At 34.1% G+C, this 23,414-nt stretch overlaps 3 protein-coding genes across 3 annotated transcripts; all 3 read right to left on the bottom strand.

Moving 5' to 3' along the window:
• Positions 1 to 284: 284 nt before the first annotated feature.
• On the bottom strand, positions 285 to 5,907 carry LOC123887180 (putative clathrin assembly protein At5g35200). Its single transcript, XM_045936462.1, has 15 exons — positions 5,518 to 5,907; positions 5,324 to 5,393; positions 4,703 to 4,800; positions 3,776 to 3,917; positions 3,577 to 3,677; positions 3,300 to 3,386; positions 3,157 to 3,207; positions 3,008 to 3,073; positions 2,857 to 2,922; positions 2,693 to 2,773; positions 2,521 to 2,598; positions 2,277 to 2,414; positions 1,993 to 2,065; positions 1,463 to 1,584; positions 285 to 1,178 (listed from the first exon to the last, which is right to left on the bottom strand). The coding sequence occupies exons 1-15, from the start codon at positions 5,560 to 5,562 to the stop codon at positions 795 to 797; spliced, it is 1,602 nt and encodes a 533-aa protein (XP_045792418.1). The 5' UTR covers positions 5,563 to 5,907; the 3' UTR covers positions 285 to 794.
• Positions 5,908 to 7,338: 1,431 nt separating this feature from the next.
• On the bottom strand, positions 7,339 to 9,195 carry LOC123885637 (probable transcription factor At1g11510). Its single transcript, XM_045934927.1, has 2 exons — positions 8,240 to 9,195; positions 7,339 to 7,552 (listed from the first exon to the last, which is right to left on the bottom strand). The coding sequence occupies exon 1, from the start codon at positions 9,057 to 9,059 to the stop codon at positions 8,259 to 8,261; it is 801 nt and encodes a 266-aa protein (XP_045790883.1). The 5' UTR covers positions 9,060 to 9,195; the 3' UTR covers positions 7,339 to 7,552; positions 8,240 to 8,258.
• A 1,536-nt stretch (positions 9,196 to 10,731) lies between these two features.
• Positions 10,732 to 22,946, bottom strand: LOC123884811 (histone-lysine N-methyltransferase ASHR3). The gene is made up of 11 exons (XM_045934027.1): positions 22,544 to 22,946; positions 21,678 to 21,824; positions 20,868 to 21,032; positions 20,025 to 20,075; positions 19,479 to 19,593; positions 19,224 to 19,317; positions 18,407 to 18,500; positions 18,203 to 18,281; positions 17,838 to 18,009; positions 16,676 to 16,756; positions 10,732 to 11,161 (listed from the first exon to the last, which is right to left on the bottom strand). Exons 1-11 carry the CDS (start codon positions 22,826 to 22,828, stop codon positions 10,990 to 10,992), a joined length of 1,455 nt encoding a protein of 484 aa, XP_045789983.1. The 5' UTR covers positions 22,829 to 22,946; the 3' UTR covers positions 10,732 to 10,989.
• Between the last annotated feature and the right edge of the window lie 468 nt (positions 22,947 to 23,414).

Raw genomic sequence — 23,414 nt, 5'->3', positions numbered from 1 at the left:
AAATGATTTTATCTCATGTCATGAATTTTTAATTTTAATGATCAGAATTTCAATTAATCATTGCATTGTACTATCAAAATTTAAATAAAATACGTACAAATCCTTGAATAATAATATCAAAATTAGTTTTGATGCAATTTGTACTCTCCCTCCGTTTCTTTTTAGGTGTCGTTTTAGCATAAAGCTTTCCACCCAAGGTAGTAGATTGTTGTATTTATTTTTCAATTCTACCCTCATTTAATCCACCATTTACTTTCTCTTTCCAAATAAATTTAGAATATACATTTTTCTCTCTCCATTAAATTTTATATTTTATGGAAAATGTGAAGTGGAGTTATTAAAAAAGTAAGGGTATAATTGACAAATTGTACCTTAAACTATGAAAACGACACTTAAATAAAAATAAAAACAATTCTTCTAAAGCGACACTTAAAAAAAATGGAGGGAGTACTAGCCAAAGTGGCGCACACAACTGTTTGTTTTCAAGGTCGTACAAATTCATTGTACTCCTAAAGCTACAATTTGTAGCTTTGTTTAAAATTATTAAATCTGGACGCAGAATTTAAAAGTTGGTGAACTTTCCAAACATGCTTCGTGCACGATTGTTACCATGTGACCATGTCCATAGTGTGCATCCAAACAACCATTCACTTCTATAATTTTCCGCTTCCTACGGGCGTGACAATGGCCGTTCCACAGCGTAACCAAACATAGGCTTCGTTGTGTTGCTTACATTCACATTGTTTGAAATGTACCAAGAGGTAAGTAACGAATCAGCCGCGTGTCTCCAATATCTAATCAGAAGTAGTCTGAGTTGGATGTTGATGCTGCACATCCGAGGCCAAAGGTGGTGGCAAAATATCCGGCTCATCATCAAATGGATTGGTCGATTTTTTAATCGTTGTAAATGGTTCCTCCTGCTGCTGCTGTTGAGCATTATCATAAGAAACATGGTAGGGATGCATGTTTACAAATTGAGTTGGAATGTTGGGAGGTACACAAAAGGCATTTGGAGGTAATGCAAATGCCATATTGTATTGAGTTGGATCATGAATTGCCTCAAAATCAAAAGGGTTGGAATTCACTTGCCCTATCCGGTAAACTCCATCCTCATGCTGTGCTCCACCGTTAGCTTCATTATAAAATCCCTCAAGTTTTAACATGTCCACTTCATCACCCTGCTTTTCATAATATTGTTAGTAACAATTATGTGCCACTAACAATTCTTCATAAAGTGTTGTTTCATTCCACCCTCAAGTGCGTCACACCACATTTCGAGGTATTGTCCGCTTTGGGCTACGTATGAGCCGTTAAGGTTTTGTCCTTTGTAAAAGACGTCTCAGTGGGTTGACGACTGTGAGTGTTGTATATAATCTACCCTTAGCCCCTCGATTCCCAAGTGATGTGGGACTTTTAGGTGTACTTGAACAAGTGTACAACCAAAGAGTGATGAAAGACCTACCTCTTTATTCTCTGAAACTATAATTTGGTCAGGGCTGCTTTCTCCATCTGTAAAAAGTGCAACCTCCCAATCTGGTAATGGGCTTGCTTCATTCTCATCAATACTGGAATTTCTGGAATTTTCTGTGTAATTAAAAGAAACTAGTTAGTTATACTTATGTTTGGTTGAATAATTGCATTATAGAAATTTTATAGGCAGTACACAGTGAATTGGTACTTCAAAATTGCTTAACATTGTGCCGGCGATCGACGCCGCCACTTGGAAGTAGAAGATTAAGGTCCTTCATGTATGCACCACTGAGATGTTTTGTTCGGTGTGTCGTTGCCTCAATACTAAACTCATTTGTTTTTCTTATTTTTGTCAAACACACACTTAATAGGTCACAATGTTAGTTGTGTTGACGAAGATGACCCTAAACTTGTATATGTTTTAGACGGCGTCAATTGTCATTAAGGTTTAGGTGAATTTTAAGTGTTAGTGCACCATCGACCGACCCTAGAAATTGAAGTTAATGAATAGTGTTACCGTACCGGTTGGAACAATTGCCAATGCTAGAGGATTTTCATCAAATTCAGATGCACCTGTTAGTAAGTCGTACAAACCCTAAAATAACAAAGAAAATCATATATATGAGAAGAAAACATAAGATCAATAGTATATAACAAAGAAAATCATATATATGAGAAGAAAACATGTCCATGTGAATCCGGGCTAGAAGTGATGCGTTCGCCCGTCGTTCGCTTGCCGACCAGCCGTAGGGGGCCTTGCCCTCCCCCTCCCCAAGAGGCACATGACATATAATTATACTACTTACCATAAGATCAGCTGCTTGTGTTGGTGCAGTAGCCTCACTCTTTTCTGTAGAAGGATCTGACTCATCTACGCTCAACAACTCTCCTTCTACACAAGCTGCATCTTTGTTACCGCCGGCACCTCCTTCCTCTTCGCCATTCTGATATTTTAATCGAAACACCAATTACCACAAAACAAATTCATACTAACATTCATTCCCTAAGAAATTATTATATATGTTTGATAATCGCTAACTAGTATCATACCGCATTGTACTCAATCATTAAGGTGTTGGGAGCCTCCTTGATATATTCCTCCATGGTTGTTATGAAGGAAGCAGGTGGCTACAAAATACATTCATGTAAGCTGAGCTGCAGCTCCCCGAAAACAAAGTGTGTGTGCGCACGCACGTGCATGTGTGTCCGTGTGTGTGCGTACCTGTTTAATATTGATGAATTTATGTCCCCTTCCAAAGTCTAGGCCCCTGCAGGTCTCAAAGAACTCAGACAACCTCTCTGCCTGCCTACAGAAACAAACAAACATCAATTGGAAGGGCGCAATATGACGAAAATGGTGATTTTTGAAAGGCTCAACACCATCACCTGACTTCCTGATTTTTTATAAATCTTTAGTGCACTAATCGCATCATCGTGGTTCATCTCAAAAAACTGCATCATCTTTCATTAATCAGAACAAAGATGAAGTACACATATCAATCAAATATCGTCAAGTCAAAGCATATATATTGTTCACCTTCTCAAGTAATTCGACCACTCTAACGGTTATTGCAACATATATTTTAACGCTTTCACTAGCAATCTGAAGAAAATGAACACTGCGAATTATAAGGACTCTAAATTGCTGAAAAGAAAACAACAGTTTTAAGATTATTATTTTCTTACAATTGAAAGAGCATACTGAATCAAGCGATTATAAGCCGACGCACCCCCTGGCTGCGTGTGCAGAAAAGAAAAAATGAATGAATGAGTTATTAAAACTACTAGCAAAGTTGCGGAAATTACAAGTCATTGATCATGAATGTAACCTTAGAATCAAGTAGCCGAAAGAGAAGATTTTGTAGGGCTGGCAATTGCTCGAGCAATTCCTTAGTGTCAAGCCTTTGGGAATATTTCTGTATATATAGAAATATTCAAGCAAAACATTGTAAAAGGAACTATATAAGATTAAATCGACTAAAGTTCTTTAACTTACGAGACTAAATTGCTATTTGTAAATACATTAGGTTAAATTGTCTGTTGCTTACAACTCAAGGATCAAAATGGCGATTCATGCAAAAAGAAATGAATAGAATATAAACTTACTGAGGTATAAGCCGCGACATCATGGTGGACTATGACAAAACATCGTAGGCGCTCTCCGAGGTAAAGACCGTAATTACGTATCCAACAAGAGTAATCCAAGGCTGAACCCCAATTGCTCCATGTCAATAAAAAGTCATTTATTGGGTTGAAGCAACATTAATGAAACAATAGAACTATTGAACAAATTAATTAATTATACCATTTGGAATTGAGGTATCATGAAAGTGTGATAGATCAATCAAATAGCCTCTTCTTGTACTATAATTAATAAGCTCTTCCCAAACTGAAGTGTCAAGTTCCCTCATTGCACGATGTAAAATTATAAGGGTTTTCAACACAACCTGAGAAACCAATTAATATGAACCAGAAAACCTTCAAAGTAAGAGAGACATTACTATATAATAAGGTGTTTGGTCTTCGTCCCCTGAACTGCTCACACTAGAAAAAACGCACACTATTAGGAGATATCTCCCGGTAAGATTTACACTACTAGAAAATATCTCTCGGTAGATAGCGGGGCATGAGAGGGATTCTGATAAGTTTTGGGGAACAAAGAGCAACTATCTGATAATAATAAGGTCAAATGCATATTTAGGCATCTTTAAGTTTTGCGTTTGTAATAGAGAGGTCCTTTAAATTTTTTAGGTAATTCTTTTAAGTTTTTAAGGTAACAATAAGTCGCATGTTTCCTGAGGGGTCACTTGGTTGAGGATTTGTTCTTCAACCTAAAGGTACTCAGTTCGAGACCCGGCACCGAGAAAGAGAAGAAGAGACAAAGGTAACAAATAAGTCCGTTAAATTTCTAATTTATTACACTATCCATTTAAAAGCTTACATAACTTTTACAAAAGCGCTGACATAACCGTTAACTTAGTGAGGTGGCCCTGAACGCTGCTTCTTGTTATTTGGAAGCCAAAATGCAGTGTTCACTACCACCTCACTAAATTACTTTAGCATATTTGTAACGGAGAATAACTTGAAGGATAACGGTGAACTAAATTAGAAATTTAAACTTATTTGTTACCTAAAAAACTTAAAGAATCTATCTGTTACAAACGTAAAACTTAAAAGTAGATCTAAATGAATTTGGCCTAATAATAATCAGTAATGATGATGAGGAACATACAGCCCAATTGTTAGTTTGGTTGAGACGCCTTGCAAGACTATGAATACAATAAGCAACCTCACTGCGAGGTTTTGATGGAGAAAGTGAGCTGAAAATATCTGCACCACACAAACATACAACCTTAAACTCTTCAACAGACATACACAGTCATAAAGATATTTTACACCGTCAATGCATCGGATCATAAAAGTTATTTGGCTTTTATTCATAACTACGGAGTACTTCTAAAGTCACACATATGGAAATGATGGTAACAATATTTATCTATCGATTTATCAATACATAATACATTTTTCATGAGGTGATAGGTTAGTGGTAAGAATTTGACCATATAATTTTTTTTGTTTTGCGTAAATCTGGTATCTCTACATGCAACTGTAAAAACTAATTCATCGAACTTTGTGGGCCCAAATGGGCGGCAAACTCTTCCTAAGAGTTTTAACGATGTTGCATGACCAAATCAGGGATCAAACCTAGAACTTTGGGTAAGCTACTAGAAGACACCTGCGATATCTCATTTAAACGCTCTTGGATCGAAGATAATGAAGTTCAAATACCTCGAAGACGATGAATATCAATGTGACTTTAAAATAATAAAAGAAAACGAGTAGTATGACATACGTCGAATGTGCTTTTCCTTTGGCAATGCATGGTGAAAGTTTGTTGCCTTAACAATTGCAGTATCTAACCCCTGCCATTTATCACCAAATCATTGAAGTAAGTAACATTGAACAAAATGTACCCAAAAAAAAAAAAGTAACATTGAACAAATAAATTAATTAAATAGGAATTAATTTAACAATTTAATTAGGTACCTTATAATCACCGTGTGATTTTACTAATCCAAAAGCCTTCTTCATCTCACCTCAAGTGTTTCTCTAAATCATTGTAATTTATATAACAAGTTTTTATTTTGTTATTGATGAAATTAACAAGTTTTCAAATGAGATGAACTATTATGCATGAATGAATGAAATGAACCAAAGTTGTTCAATCAATACATAACATGATTTTTGTGAAGATAGGTAATTGTAAACTGAAAATTACAAGAGAATTAAAAAAAGTTGAGATAAATTATATTTATTATTTTTTAAATAAAATTGTGCTATTAATTATTGTAAGAAATTTTCATGATGAATAGAAAAGGTTGACCGTGTACATAGGTGAAACAAATGGAGCTAGCATGACACGACTTCATCGTAGTAATTTTGATGTCATTCATTTTCATGTTTTGTGGATATAAACACACAAATCAAATGTGTGCAAAACCTTAATTGCCGGTTTTTTTTTTTTTTTTTTACAATTGTGTCTAATTACTTTTTTTTTTGTTACAATTGTGTCTAATTACTACCTCTAATTCTATAAATGTTTTTGATCTATTAAGTTAATTAAAATTTAGATATTATATTAGTGTTGATTGTGCAGGTTGTCTCTTTATCGTTAGCTCTTTATCTTTAGCAAAGTTGGGGATAATTATGCTTGATGTGATGTTGTAATTGTAATTAAAAAATAAAGGTTCATGTGATTATTTGATGTATTGGTTCCATTCTCATTCTGTAAAGCCTCGATACTCCAAAAATAGCGAAGTATCGTGTCAGATACGTACTCGATATCAATACTCGTCTGATACTTTCTGATACACGTATCGGAGAAGTATCGGAAATTAATATTATCTTTTTAAAAAAAAATATAATCGATACTTGTCCGATACGCGTATCGAAAAAGTATCGGACAATTAATGTTCTTTGATAATAAAAACATAAGAAAGAAGATTGATGCAATTCGTAATTCGTATTTTCTCTTAAGTATTGAATGTTAGAGTATCATGTTACAAGCTATGTCTTTTTTGGGTAGTACGTTTTTTTTATAAGCAAATTGTTAGTATATTATATTGTTATATTAGTATATTATATTGTTATGCATGTATTCTTGGTGTTAAAGAGAGGGTGTTAAAGTTCTCATTTACATTCACATTAGCTTAATATAAGTGTAATTACTTACTACTTAATTAGCAATTGTAAGTAACTAATAAGTGGTTAGGTTACTGTGTATGTAGGAGTAGAGTAGTTATGGTGTTTCTACATCATCTATAAATAGAAACTTGTATCCAACTGTTAAAGATATGGAGGTATGCATTATTTATGTTGTTTTCTAGAGCTTGGAAGTTGGAACATTTGGTTCATTTATTTAGGATCAAACGATGAATCTGCATATTCTATGTAACTAACTAAAAGTTGTTTATAACTCTATCATTTGATCAAATATTCTACAGGGAGCAGCTGTTGCTTATGTTGCCGACCTTCTGAAAGCGTATTGTTTATAATTAGGGAAATGCTTTACAACAAACACAAGAATAACTAAAAATACTGAAAGAAGTTCTAATAGCAGATGTTAACCGTTATTCCTCCGAATGACGGTTAAGGAATCAAAGTGTTTGACTTATACATGAAGAGGACCGGGGAAAGTTCCCTTTGAAATATGTCTCCAATGGTAAGTCAAACATGCGATCATATATTTGCATAAACTTTTCTTTTGGTTCAAAAATACTTGCATAAACTTATAGGTAAGTTTATATATCATATTTGAACATCAACATAATTCAATTCCAAATCATCATAAAACAAAACAAACGCGCTACCAAGCTGCGTGCGCTACATCCCTTTACATCGGTTTCCAGTGTCATTGTAACCAAAATGCAAAAATGTAAATTACTATATCATCCCCAATACAATGTGTGGCTTACTTTATCCTCCTCGTTTGATATAAAATATGCTTCTGATCATCCCCATATTCTTTCCTACCATACTTCCATGAACCATCAATAATGCCCAAATGTGCATGGTTGCAGATCTAATATTCAATAAATAGCCATTAGACAAGAAGTGAAAAAGAAAAAAATCACAAAAATAAATGAGTTCATATATGTAGAATATATACTATATGCACTTTTACATTATAGAATCTGAAATTCTTTGTTAATGATAACTTTGATTAAATTTCAATCTAGTAGATTGCTAAACCATCATCATTAACCATACATTATCATTAATTAACAATGCAATCATCACAAACCATCTTTAAAACACTTCACAAAATCTAATACTGTAGTACAAAATGATTGGGATATTGAAACAAGGCTGCTGTCATATTTATCATATTGAAACAAGGCTGCTGGGATAATTAACAAGGCTACCTTGTACAAAATCGACGCATAAAGATAATCAAAATAGTTCAAATAACACAAGCAACATAAGTTAAACAACAAAGTGCATGGTTTGAAATCCATTTCAGGGAGCAAGTTAAGCTAATCCCTAACCATTTATCCAACAAAACATGACTAGAACAAACAATATTATGATCACCAAAACAATGTGCGAAATTTCTAAACCATAACATAATTCCATATATAGTCAATAACAAAACATATGACAGTTGTTAACCCAAAAATGACCATAAGATAGGCCCAAAATCAGTAACTAATTAACCATGAGATAGCCTCAAAATGATCCAAAATACAGATGAACCAAAAAACTATACCTAAGAAAGATAAATGATCCTACAAGCCCAACCTGACCCGATCCTTAGCGTACTGCGTCTGAGTCACAACGAGGTTCATCTCCTCAATATGAAGCTTCCTCCACTTTTCTTCCATTTCCGCCCTCGATGATTCCTCTGTCGATTTCAATCCCTTTTTAGCATCATTCCAATCCAAAGCCATATCAACATCACACCTAAAAATTTCATTCAAAATATAACCCACGCTACTTTCCACCTCGTTTTGATTTTCTTCTGCAGCTCCATTCTCATCATTATTTGTCCAAATAATCTTATTGAAGAGTTTAAAAGCTTTTTTATCATGCGGTACAGTGAAAACCCGTCTTTTTTCAAACTTGTCTTTTAAAGTTCGAATTTTCCGCTTAATTTGACTGTTCCTCAAATCTGAACGAAATGATTTCTCCTCCCGCATGAAATAGTGAAATTCAGCTGCATGCTTCAAAGGATGCTTTCGAGTTTTGGAAATGAAATCAGCAAGACCACGCAAAATAAGAAGATCGTCTTTTTCGCTGAAGACTCTTCCACCACTCTTCTTCTTTGATTTTTTCTCCTCCGTGCAATCATTCTTCTCTTCACCAGAACCACCACTAGCAGCGGCAAAAACAGTTTCTTTTTTCTTTTTCAAACGTTTTGAGGTATTTCCGTTTGCATTTTTGTCTTCAACATCACGCTTTTTTCCGGATGTAAGACTGGTCTGGGCTTGAGCTGAGGATCGGGCCTGTAGTTGGGGATTTGGTTCGGAATCAGCAACTGGTTTTTGGGATTCAGAAGGTAGTTGGACATAGTGATTCTTGGAAGCCATTGTTGAGAGCTTTGAGATTAGGGTTTCAGTGTGAGAAGTTTGAGTGATTGAGGGAGTGAAGTGAAAAGAAATGAAGAGACGCGTTCAGACTTGAGACAAAAATGTTAACTAATGCACCGTAATTATAGTAATGAGAAGTTTTCAGGTATTTCAATGTGAGAAGTTTGAGTGATTGAAGGAGTGAAGTGAAAACAAATCAAAGAGACGCGTTCAGACTTGAGACAAAAATGCACCGTAATTATAGTAAAACAATAAGTACTGTTATCGATCTTCACAAAACCGTCTCTATTCCAACATTTTTATCCTTTTTTTTTTTAAGTAAATTTATCTTATTAAATCATAACATATTCTTTATTTTTATTAGGGGCTCGTGGTGCGGTTTGTTTCGTTTTGAGCATAAAAATTTTCATAACTGTGAGATAAAAATGTATGCAGTTCGGTTGATTTTTTAAAAGTCATCTCAATCAAATCAAATCAATGTGGTTAAAGTTGGTTCGGTTTGTGCGGTTTATCACGATATAAAAAATATGACAATATTTTAAACTTGTTACAAAATAAACATAGGAAATTTTCATTTATTTTATTGTTTGCTTGATACAATATGCATATACAAAAATTACATATATATAATAACTTATTTGTAATACCAACAGTATAGTTCTGGATCGCGTGAAATGATATGTTTTGACAACCTAATGTTTTATGAACTCAATTTCGGTTTATTGCTAATAGTTGATAGAACTCAATTTCGATTTATTTTCATCACAAATGTTAACCGATGTAAAACAACAAGGACTGAAAAAAACAGTATAGGATAGAACAAAGAGATAGTGCGATAATATTTTTATATTCGAAAATAAAATGGGTATTTTTGTATTTTTTTTATAGTTGTACACTGTGGACAAAAAAAGTTGTCATGTGATTCAACGAGGGACAAAAATTCTTGTTTTTGTCTTGTCCCTTGCTAGCTAATTTGTCCAGTCTTATAACCAGTTTCAAATCAAATGGGGTATAACAAAAGTTGTCTAATTCAGTACTCTATTTTTTAGCAGATTAAACGCACCCATATAGTCAATCATTTTAAAAATTTAAATTTTGATTTTCTCAATACATATCTTTAAAATAGGAATTGCAAAATGGATCATTCATGTTAGACCGACCTGTTCAAGTTAGATGGTTCAAGCATACTAATTCATACATCCAAATTTGTGAGTAGAGAGCAATTCTGGGATGTTAGCTAGAATCCTAGTGAAAGTATGTGTAGACGCTATTGATTATGATGAAAATCTGCTTAAACCTTTTCTACATCATCTTCATCAGATGATTTATGACCATCCATCCAAGTAGCTTTTGATGAAGGACAAAAGGGCAGTCACTTTCAACTTCATTCCATCCCCTATTGAACTTGAGTCACTACTCAGTATGAGGACTTTTGCCAACATAGAATTAAGGGCTTAATAACACCACCTTTAAAAGAACTTAGCAAAATTTATCACAGATAACAGACAACGATTACATTTACACAATTCATAAACAACATTTTATAGGCACATAATTTAAGGGCTCACAATTCAAAGAGGTATAGTCGAAACCAACAACACAACATACATACATACATACATATATTGCCTTATTCACTTAGTAAGGACTTTTGATAAAAACTTATAAAGAATGAAAGAAAAAATCTGATATTTGTCATTTATTCAATACTGTAATATATGCCTTAATTCAGCAATATCAATTTACAAGTTTTGGTGTCATGTATGACAATGATAAAATTCTGTGTGACAGACAATGTTGTCACAATCTTTAATGAAGAAATTCTCACCTATTTTCCAGTACAAAGAATGTGAGGTATTGTTATTCTATAAATAAAGATTATTGCTTTTCACTTTAGCCTACATATAATATAACTGTGATAACTACTACATTACATACAATATTTTGCTAAATCAGCAGGTTTAGTGCATAAAGTTCTCTTACGTTTTGCACCCCAACAACAGAGTTTTACTACTTTGCTAATTTTCTTTTTTGAACCTAGAAATCCTTGACATTTCTGTGCTCCGCAGCGGCACTTCACCTCTGGACCAAATTGCACAAATCTACAAAATCCAAAATACAAGATAACATTAATTTTTATTATCACAAGTTACCCAGAAGCAAACACACATTATTTACAAAATCATAAATATGATAAATCATGTTTCGAATTTAAAATGCACCTTATCAAATGAGGATTAAATGTTTATTTTAGCATTTGTGACACCTTATTCTAAATACTATAATTCTGAAACCTGACGTAAGCCTACACCTTTCTAGGGCCGCAAAGCGCTATTGAGAGAAGCAGTCATAGGGCCACTTTTAGATCCAAAGATTGGTGGGCAAACTAAAATATCTCATCGTAACTTCTCTGGATGTCTCCTTTATTGTATGTAAATTTTCTTAACTGACTATATGAAATACGTTGGGATGCCATAGTTCCTATCGTGAAGTACATTCAGGAAGCTTCGGGGAAACTTCTTATTTTGGAAAACAAGGATCATACTTAAGTTCCAAGATATCCAAATGCTGATTATTGGGAAACCTTATCTCCTAAAAAAGTAAGAAGTTAAATGGCTTAGCACAGTCTAGTGCTGAAGTTTTTATTCTCCCATAACTCAAGAGCAAGAGAATCTCCTTCAAGTGCTTCAAGCAATCTGTTTAGCTCATTCATAATATATCGAAGAAGAACAAATCTTTTGACCATTTCACACGAGCTAAACGAACTAGCATGCTTAAGACAAGAATATCTATCAAGAGAGCACTCACAACCTACAGCGGATAGGTGCAAGTCATAGAAACAGGAGAAGCATTCTCTTTCTTTATGCACGGCAATGACTTCGACGGGCATACAGAAAGAGAATGCTTCTCTTGCTTCTATGACTTGCACCTATCAGCTGTAGGTTGTGAGTGCTCTCCTAGTAGATATTCTTGTTTTAAACATGTTAGTTCGTTCGGCTCATGTGAAATGGAGAAAAGATTTGTTCTTCGATATACTATGAATGAGCTAAACAAATTGCTTGAAGCACTTGAAGGAGATTCTCTTGATCTTGAGTTATGGGAAAATAAAAACTTCGGCACTAGACTGTGACAAGATGGATGCAAATGATATGTATGCTCCACCTTGAGGGGGGAGTGTTGAGATATTGATATTTATTATAGTATGATTTGTTAGTATCTTTTGGAGTTATGGCAGGATTGCATTCCTATTTAAATTATATCTCATATAAATAGTTGTTTCAACCTTTTGCAGTGCTAATGAAAAATATTCATATTCAAGTTGGATTGAACTGCTTTTCGCGGCCGCAATGACCGTTTCTCTCAACAGCGTTTCGTGGCCCTATATAGTAGTGGTGGAGGGCCTCGCCGCCACGCTACACTGCTATAGCGGGGCTATAGCGCGCGATTAACAACATAGGCCTAAATCTCTTCACTTGATCTTCCTATTGCACTCCAAAAAGGTATATGATCTAATCATAATCCTTCTCTTCATTAGTTACATTGAGCTATCATCTTCTTCGACCTTCGCATTTTGCTTGTCTTCTGTATCTACTCCTAAGATTGTAGGTGAATCTCTATCTCATCTTGAGTGGCCACAAGTTATGGTTGAAGAAATAGGAGCACTTCAGAGCAGTGGAACATGTGACCATGTTCTTCCACTAGGGAAGGTGGTTGTTGGATGTAAGGGGATCTTTAAAGTTAAAGCCAGTACTGATAGTCCGAAAGGGCAACCTTACCGCATACAATACTTGCTAAATGACACAGATATTTGGTTTGGATAATAGGGACACCTTTTACTTAAGAATGCTTTCTCTCATTAAATGAAGAAGTTTATATGGAGCAACCTTCTAGAATAGATTTGTTTCTCAGTCGAATCTTTATTGTAAGTTTGTTGTCCTTTTAGAGTATGATTTGGTAGGTTTAGCAATATTACTTAACAGTTTAACAAAACACGAAGTGAGGTACATCACATGGTCGTCTATTGATATTCAACTAGAGTGCATTTACTTGGTTGTGTATTTGACAACATTGCCATTACAAGGAGTGATTAGCATGGTATTGCTTATATGAACAACTTCTTTGCCTCCATTTTCTGACAAGATATTGATAGGCTTTGGACACTTTTTAGGGGTAGAGGTGGCACTATCCAAGGATTGCATTGTACTTTCTAAAGGAAGTATGCCATGGGCATTCTAGAGGAAGTAAGTTTGATAAATTGTATACATGATAACACTTCTAAGGATCCTAAAGCCAGCATCTACCAAGTCAGAGAGGGCCACTTTTAGATCCAAAGATTGGTGGGCAAACTAAAATATTTCATCATAACTTCTCTAGATGTCTCCTATATTGTATGTAAATTTCTTAACTGACTATATGAAATACGTTGGGATGCCATAGTTCCTATCGTGAAGTACATTCAGGAAGCTTCGGGGAAACTTCTTATTTTGGAAAACAAGGATCATACTCAAGTTCCAAGATATCCAAATGCTGATTATTGGGAAACCTTATCTCCTAAAAAATTAAGAAGTTAAATGGCTTAGCACAGTCAAGTGCTGAAGTTTTTATTTTCCCATAACTCAAGAGCAAGAGAATCTCCTTCAAGTGCTTCAAGCAATTTGTTTAGCTCATTCATAATATATCGAAGAAGAACAAATCTTTTGACCATTTCACACGAGCTAAACGAACTAGCATGCTTAAGACAAGAATATCTATCAAGAGAGCACTCACAACCTACAGCGGATAGGTGCAAGTCATAGAAACAGGAGAAGCATTCTCCTTCTTTATGCACGGCAATGACTTCGACGGGCATACAAAAAGAGAATGCTTCTCATGCTTCTATGACTTGCACCTATCCGTTGTAGGTTGTGAGTGCTCTCCTAGTAGATATTCTTGTTTTAAACATGCTAGTTCGTTCTGCTCATGTGAAATGGAGAAAAGATTTGTTCTTCGATATACTATGAATGAGCTAAACAAATTGCTTGAAGCACTTGAAGGGGATTCTCTTGCTCTTGAGTTATGGGAAAATAAAAACTTCAGCACTAGACTGTGACAAGATGGATGCATATGATATATATTCTCCACCTTGAGGGAGGAGTGTTGAGATATTGATATTTATTATAGTATGATTTGTTAGTATCTTTTGGAGTTATGGTAGGATTGCATTCCTATTTAAATTATATCTCATATAAATAGTTGTTTCAACCTTTCTCAGTGCTAATGAAAAATATTCATATTGAAGTTGGATTGAACTGCTTTTCGCGGCCGCAATGACCGTTTCTCTCAACAGCGTTTCGTGGCCCTACATAGTAGTGGTGGAGGGCCTCGCCGCCACGCTACACTGCTATAGCGGGGCTATAGCGCGCGATTAACAACATAGGCCTAAATCTCTTCACTTGATCTTCCTATTGCACTCCAAAAAGGTATATGATCTAATCATAATCCTTCTCTTCATTAGTTACATTGAGCTATCATCTTCTTCGACCTTCGCATTTTGCTTGTCTTCTGTATCTACTCCTAAGATTGTAGGTGAATCTCTATCTCATCTTGAGTGGCCACAATTTATGGTTGAAGATATATGAGCACTTCAGAGCAGTGGAACATGTGACCATGTTGTTCTTCCACTAGGGAAGCTGGTTATTGGATGTAAGTGGATCTTTAAAGTTAAAGCTGGTACTGATAGTCCGAAAGGGCAACCTTACCCCATACAATATTTGCTAAGTGACACAGATATTTGGTTTGGATAACGAGGACATCTTTTACTTAAGAATGCTTTCTCTCATTAAATGAAGTTTATATGGAGCAACCTTCTAGAATAGATTTGTTTCTCAGTCGAATCTTTATTGTAAGTTTGTTGTCCTCACTTGCAAATATCTCTATTGGCCTTGAACAATCTCTTAGAGTGTGATTTGGTAGATTTAACAATATTATTTAACAGTTTGACAAGACACAAAGTGAGGTAGATCACATATTGATACTCAACCAGAGTGCATTTACTTGGTTGTGTATTTGACAACATTGTCATTACAAGGAGTGATTAGCATGGTATTGCTTATATGAACAACAACTTTGCCTCCATTTTCTGACAAGATGTTGATAGGCTTTTGACACTTCTTAGGGGTAGAGGTGGCACTATCCAAGGATTGTATTGTACTTGCTAGAGGAAGTATGCCATGGACATTCTAGAGGAAGTAAGTTTGATAAATGCTAAACATTTTAACACTTCTATGGATTCTAATGCCAGCATCTACCAAGTCAGAGGGGACCGCTCCAAGATCCAAAGATTGGTGGGCAAATTAAATTATCTCATTGGGATGCCATAGTTCATGTCATGAAGTATATTCAGGAGCTTCGGGGAAACTTCTTATTTTGGAAAACAAGAATCATACTCAAGTTCCAAGATATCCAAAATGTTGATTATTGGGAAACCTTATCTCCTACAAAAGTAAGAAGTTGAATGGCATAGCACAGTCTAGTGCTGAAACACAATATCAAACCATGACATCAGCTACTTATTAGTTCGTGTGGCTTAAACAGTTTCTTCAAGTGTTTGGATTCAGATAGAAGTGTGGTATCCAGATCTAGTGCTGAAGCAGAGTTCAGGGCAATGGCACAAGGGATATGTGAATTACTACGGCTGAAAAGCATCTTGGAAGCCTTGAGGATAAAGAGTGATGAACCAATGAAACTCTATTGTGATAACAAATCTGCTATTAGCATAGCTCATAATCCAGTGCAACACGATAGACCAAACATATTGAAGTTGACAGACACTTCATCAAAGAAAAATTAGATAGTGGTCTAATTTGCACTCCATATGTCTCTTCCCAAGGCAACCTTGCAGATCTTCTAACTAAGGGGCTGAACAGCAATAACTTTGAAAGAATTGTTTCCAAGTTGGGAATGATAAATATTCATTCACCAGCTTGAGGGGGAGTGTTGTAAATAAATAGTAAATATTCTATTATTAGGAGTAATCTTCTATATAGTAATTTGTATTCGGCCCATGAGCCCATTAGGTTAGAATAGCCTATATAAACACATTAGTGATTGTACATTATTCATAACTTGATATAATAATATTCAGTTTTCACAGGTTATATAGACGACACTCATTTGTCCTAATGAAGTTGATTTGCACATTGCATGTTTTCAATAAGTTTATGAGGAGCCCTTGTATAAACTATGTGTACCAAACTTGGTAACGATGTAAATATTATAAAAATGGTATGCTTAACATTTGTATCTATTTAATGATTCAGTATATAAATGCCATTTGCATGACTGTGTAACACACATGGATTCCTTCGCTTGCATTTGACATTTATTATCCTTGTAATCTTTGAGTACAAATTAAATATCTATTGGGTGTTAATTGACTTGACACTAATATCTCATTGACATTAATATCCTTCCATTGTATTTTGACGGCCACATAAAAACATAATGTATAAATAATTTTGATTCTAAATGCAAAGGAGGATGCCATTTTATATTTTTGCAAAGTTAAGATATCATAATTGAGCTACTAAGAACTTTCTAAACACCAAGCAGAAAAGATGAGACAGAGTCAAACATACCTGTAATCATATGTTAACGGCTCCCCAACTTCTATTGAACGAGCAGCAAATACACCAACACGCGTTTCACCATCTACTTGCCTAGAAGAAACCATATATAATTTTAGCCAAAATAAAAATGTATAGTTTGATTTGGAAATAATGAGCAGATAAGCCCACTTAATCTAGTTATACAACTTGAATCACTCAACTGCAGAGAACATATCATTAAGGAAAGAATATATACTAATCAATGATGTTACTTGTTCAGTGAGATTAAGAACAAATACATATACAGCAAGAATAGATTTACAATATAAACTATATTGACATAAGAAAGTATCTTTGAAATATATTGATATTATGTTAAGAGTTTTTCAGTTTATCTCATAAAATTAGTTTCTAGTCTTAGGCTAGCTAAGATTATCTCCTTAAATTAATATTCATATTACTTAGTTGTTATCATGATAGGAGTTAGTGATTAGTTATTTCACATGACGCCTTCATGGAAGTGTTTCCGACGCCGCTACTTCCTCTGAGTTTGTCGGCCTCTCTTTTAAATTTTGGCCCTGTGTAGGCATTGGATCTTGAGTTTCTGATGCCATATTATTTGTTGAGTAATATAACACTGTCCCAAATATTAATTGAAATGAAACTAATTTATATTGAAGATGAAATCTAGGATAAATTCTCTATGCAAAACGAAGCATAGCCGCTTCCACCCGTTCCATTTCTTGGGGCATTTTGGTAGGATATCCCAATGCAATTGTGAGAATTCCTACTTCTATATCTTCAAATTCTCCTTGTTCCTCTTGGTTGGGTAAATGGCCTGCAGCCCAATGCTGATTTGTCTCTATTTACTATAAGAAAATTTTGACTTGTTCAGTTTTAAATTTCCTTGTAAATACCTAATTAAGATAAATTTGATATAGTTTAGGCATTTGTAAGTCGATGTATTTTTATATAATCAATTCCATTCAGGTATTTCTCTTTAACTTATTTATTTTCTTCTTCCAAATTTTCAAGTGCAAATCACTATATCAGGTTATATTCTATTCCAAAGTTTAGCAATAATTTGGTCATTAATTTGGTCATCTAGGAAACTATATATCTATCGAATCTTTGAAAAGTAAGAACACAAATGCAAAGCAAAAATATGTACAGCAGAGGTTTTGACACTAACCACTTCTCCAAAACACAATTGGGAGCACAGCTATGGTTTAAAAAGCGTGAAGAATTTCCTTTGAAAGTTGCATCTATTGTGAAGTCTTTACGAATCTCACACATGTAAAAATTCTCTACGCCCTTATATTTCATGTCCCAAAGCCTTTGTTCACATTCAGCATCATCAATGACTGCAACAGAAAGCATTTCTGGTTAAATGGAGAAAAGGCATAGATAAAAGATAATGTATGATTAAAATTCAAAACAGCCTTGGATAAATGGCATTAGATATTATCTGAAAGACATTAGAATTAGATTATGGTATGAAAGAACGGGATACAAACAATGTTTTGACAATATAAACTATTCAAAAGTATGACCTACCTTCCCCAACATACTCAATTATGAACTCTCCTTTCTCAATTGTTTCAGAAGCCTCAACTCCCCATCCACAAAACAAAGTCTGAGTACAAAGCATAAACAAGCATATAATGTTAAACGATAGCGATATTGTAGGAAGTTTAAGCCCAAAAAATATATATAGTTAAAAATATATTTAACCCATCTAGTCACTAAAAAATTTCACACCTTGACAACGCTGATCTTTTTCTCCTTGCGAAATGGCCGATTTTTACAATTTTCAGAGCATCGACAAGCCTTTGAGCAGCTTATGCATTGAACCCTGATAAGTAATAATATTATGAAAACTTAATACATTGTCCAACTTATGAAATATTACAATTACAATTACTAAAGTATGTTTGTTTTACAACTAATTACAATGACAAGGACAAGGACATATAAGTTGTGATTGGTACATATAGATAGATATTAGGCATACAATACAACAATAGGGGAATACAATGACAATGCCAACTAATTCTCCCTTTAGTTGGGAATGAAATGACGACTTTGTTTTTATTTGAGCCTATATCGAGCATGCTCACATGAACAAATGGTATATGTAAAATATATCATTTTCTCAATGGAATTCTTCTGCTATTCAATATTTTTGGCAAATATAGGTGTATCCAAGTCAAAGATGAATGAGAGCATGTTGTGTGTGGGTTTCATTGTATTCTCCTATTTACACAAATACTTCCTAACTATTCTATCTATTCTACACCTTGACATATTTTTTTCTTTTCTACAGTGTACAACCTCTCTAATGTTTCTTAGCTTATAGCTCAATAGCAGTAACAAGAATCATTGCATCCATATCTCTGTAGACCTTCATGTCTAGGATTACAAATTTTTGAACGGTTAAAATCAATCATATATTGGATATAGAACCAAGAGTTTTTTCAACTAAAATTAGGAAGCCTACATTGTTCACATCTATAAAAAGATCTATAAAAAGATTAATTCGAAAGGAAATTATAAGTGGGAAAAACTTCACATGTACCTGCATACGCAATCATCAGAGCACCCAGAACTGCAGTTTGTGCACCCAGCATCGTCATCTGCATCACTGCGCTTTTTCTTTACTAGATATATATCTGTTATTAATTTAGGCTAGCAATATGACAACAAGCTCAATAATTTACTTGAAAAATATTGATTCTACAATGTGTAGAAATCAAATCCATTAAGTTGACTCTAAAATACACATGCTTATTTAAATTTTATCAAATATAGTGCTTCAATATGTGATGGATACTGCGCCTTATGTGTGTATATGGTGGTGGCTCTATCTTATTGTCCATGTCTTTCCAAGTGAAGTCGATCTTGAATTCCTCGTTAATAAAAGGAAGAGGCAAACGACAAAATATTTCCTGGAAAAAGGCAAGACAAGTCAGAAAATTTCACAATAGACTAAACTAATTACAAAATTCTCATGCAACCAACCCACAGCCATAACTTGTTTGGTGTCTCATATGGAAAATCACAAACCATATTTTATTCAAAAGCTTTTATCATTGTAGCTTAGCCCAGACAATAATTTTGGGGATTTAAACAAGAAAGCAAAGGTGCTACTAGTGGTTTAGCTTATCAAAACATGCAATACACCGGCATATACGATGAGCAATTAAAACAGAGTCCTTCAGAATTTAAAGCAATTTAATAATATAAGTTCCTTTCTTTCTCAACCAATTATTCATCTAACTATTCAGAAATGTCAAATATACATGTAAAGCAACACTAAAAGATCCGTACATTCATTCATAAGTAAGATAGATATAAAGATATTCTTCGTAAACCTTACCGAAATGTCGGTCAATGGAGTATCAGGTTGCTTTGGAGTATCAGGTTTCTCCTGAAACACATTAAACAGCCCTATCAGCCAACCGAACCAATGAAAAATCTAGTGCAAAATAATCCACAATTCTATCAAGTATATTCCATAAGTGACCATTTGCAAGTAAATTTAAACATTAACTAAATTTGCAGTGTAAATGCAGGTCCACATATAATCAGAAATTGTATGCTCTATAAAATCTACAAGCTGTTTTCTTTTGTAGATAAAGGGTAATGGGGTGTAAAAGAAGCACAAAAGGAAAAGGAATCTCAACTATGTTGGCACCCCCAAATCCTAGCCAAAAACTTCACAAAAGTCCATTATAATATCTTTGACATAATGCATAGGATATAGATAAGAAAAGTAATATACAGCCATTAGAAGTTTCCATAACAAATACATGTCAGTTATAAACAAAGTGTCAAGTACCCCTTTCTTCCCTGATGTGTCCTCCCCCAATAGCTATCCGGCAAGACAAATAAAAAATGCATGAGAAAGAAACCAAACAAAAACACTTGAGAACAGCCACACAATAGCAATCAGTGTAATGAATAAAAAATGGAAACACTTTGGAAACCATCTAGTGATAGTGAACTGGAAAATTTCATATTTTCCAATTCATGGCAACTGCTTTCTGAAAAGAAAGATGCAGAAAGGTGGGACAACAAACAAGAATCTATACATTCCAAACCGACCCAATAACTGCATTTGAATATATGACAAGAAATGTAATGGAACCATGTATTGCAATTTACAGTATACTCAATAAACATTTACAGTTAATAGTTCTGGTGAAAAGCAAAAATTGACCTTTTTATCCAGGCGCCAATCAGAAGGATGTCTCCAACAAATAGCTTTCCCGGGATGATCTTTCAGAGGGATCACAGCTTCTGGCCATGGTGCACATTTAATATGGAAAGCCGCCGGGCAACGCACACACCGCAAATGCAGCTTTTGCTTGCAAATGAAGCACGCCTGAACATTTAAGGATTTAATATTCTATGTAAACACAAGGAAAACAAAATAAAGGCAAGATAGATACCATATCCAACATAGCTTCTACACCAATGTGGAAAAGAAAATCAATTAGTAGATACAAAAATTTAACGTTTGGATTTACTAAACCCACCTCAACCCCTAAAAACCATACACATGATCCCAAAAAAGGTTTCCTAGTTAACTATCGATTATTGATTTAATAAATACAGAATATCCGAGTAAGATCATTATCAATTTATCAATAAAAGCTAATACAAGATTCTCCAAAAATTATAAAGAATAATTAGGGTAGATTTGAGATCATATTAAGAGATAAACAAAGATTCTACCATGACATGATCCAGAAAAAAGATAGACCATCTTAACTCACATTTACAAGAGCATAATTTCATAATTCGAAACCACAGCCTCATTATTGCTTACTACACAGTAAAGCATGGCTATACCAATACCCCACCGCCCATTGAAAGCAGCTATAACTTTAGGCAAAATATGCAAATCTGTCTATATAATATAATTCACAGACCCAAATCTGATATAATTCAGTGTATATTAATGAAAGAGAAATCAATCAATTTTTTGTAACAAACTATAGCAATGCTGGATTAACTAAAAATTTACATGTTGTGGACACTTGAACTTTTTCAGATGTAAAACCCCGCCGGCTTCTTTTGCACATTCCTTATGATAGCGTGAGCCACACCCATGAACAGAACACAGCAACTCCTCCTCAGGAGACACAGAATGGTGGCACAAAAGGCATTCAACCTGAACAGTTCCCACACATTACAAACCAATTAACATGGTTGGTTCCATGGTGAAAATAATTGATTTTGAATGAATTGATTTTAGTTAAAAGTGAGTTGAACAAATAAATTTCAGCATAAAAATCACATTTGGTTTCCAAACCTACAAATCCTAACTTCAATTTAGAATCAACTAATTTTACAATTCCAGAATCAATTTTAAAGGCTCCAAACGTGGAACCAACAGCATGTTATTCCCTATTACAGTGACGATATAATTAACTTAGGTCAAAGCTTCATCAATTCAATTCAAACTAAACAAAGTTAAATTTTTTAAGGAAAAAAGAAAAACCCCAATGTCGATATGTGCTGTTTCATCAATTAATCAAACTTTCAGTGTAAAATCACGTTTACATTCAAAAGTGAATTGAACAATAAATTTCAGTGTAAAAATCACATTTAGATTCAAAAGCTATATATCCTAATTTCAATAATCAGTTCTACTGGAAAACAACCAAACATGTCAAAATCAATTTTACAGACTCCAAACATGAATTCAATTAACTTAGGTCAAAGCTTCATCAATTCAATTCAACCTACACAAAATTTAATTTTTAAAATTAAAAAAAAAAAATCCAATGCAGCAGATTTGTGTTGTTTCATCAATTAATCAAAATTAAGCACAAAATAAAAATAAAAACACAATGAAATCAGTAAATTGGAAGAAGAAAAAAAAACTACCATCTTGGGAGCACCAACGAGAAATGGAAGAGATTGAGGATCTGTAAGACAATCCAACAAACTCTTAGCATTGTCTGTCTTCTGAAGAGAACTTCGACTCCTCTTCAAAATCCGAGCATGGGTACCGTTATCGGCGCCATTATCGGAACCAAATCCACCATTAGGTAGTGGTTCTTCAACAGCAGCAGCAGCTGAATCAGGGTTGGCAGCATCATCAGTGGGGTTGGGTTTGATGACGGTGGAGCTGAGTACCGCCGAGATAGAGAGATTTGCCATATCAGGCATGGCGAAGTGAAACCCTAGCAGAAGAAGAATTGGGATTAGAGAGAGAGAGAGAAAGAGAAGTTTGAAGAGAAAGAAAAAGGGTAAATGGGAGGAAGATGAAGCTATGAGCGGGAAACTGTGGTTTTTATAATGTTTTCATTTTTTCATACCAGTTTGTGAAAGTACAGAAAAATACAACTCATGCGTTTTTAATTACGATATTGAAACATCATCTCTAACTTCAATAAAATGTTGTCCTAAATAAAGTTTATTTTTCCAGATTCATTAAAAATCTAATGTATTTAGTCTATATTATGAATCAAATACATTAGATTTTTAATGAATCTAAAAAATAAAATTTCTATTATATTTAAGACCGGAGAGAGTAATAGGAAAATGATTAATTTTTGGTCAAAACAAAACAAAGAAAAATTATTAATTTTTGACCAAAAATAAAAATAGGAAAATGATTAATTTTTTACCTAAAACAAATAAAGGAAAATGACTAATTTTTGACTAAAAACAGAAAAAGGAAAATGATTAATATTTTTCAAACAAAAAAATGGTAAAAATCAATATTAATATTATTTTCTATAAAAGCACAAAA

Source organism: Trifolium pratense, linkage group LG5, assembly GCF_020283565.1.
Source record: "Trifolium pratense cultivar HEN17-A07 linkage group LG5, ARS_RC_1.1, whole genome shotgun sequence".
In the NCBI taxonomy this organism is placed as follows: Eukaryota; Viridiplantae; Streptophyta; class Magnoliopsida; order Fabales; family Fabaceae; genus Trifolium; species Trifolium pratense.
The sequence above is the reverse complement of the archived record's forward strand: the minus strand, read 5'-3'. Positions and strand labels throughout refer to the sequence as shown.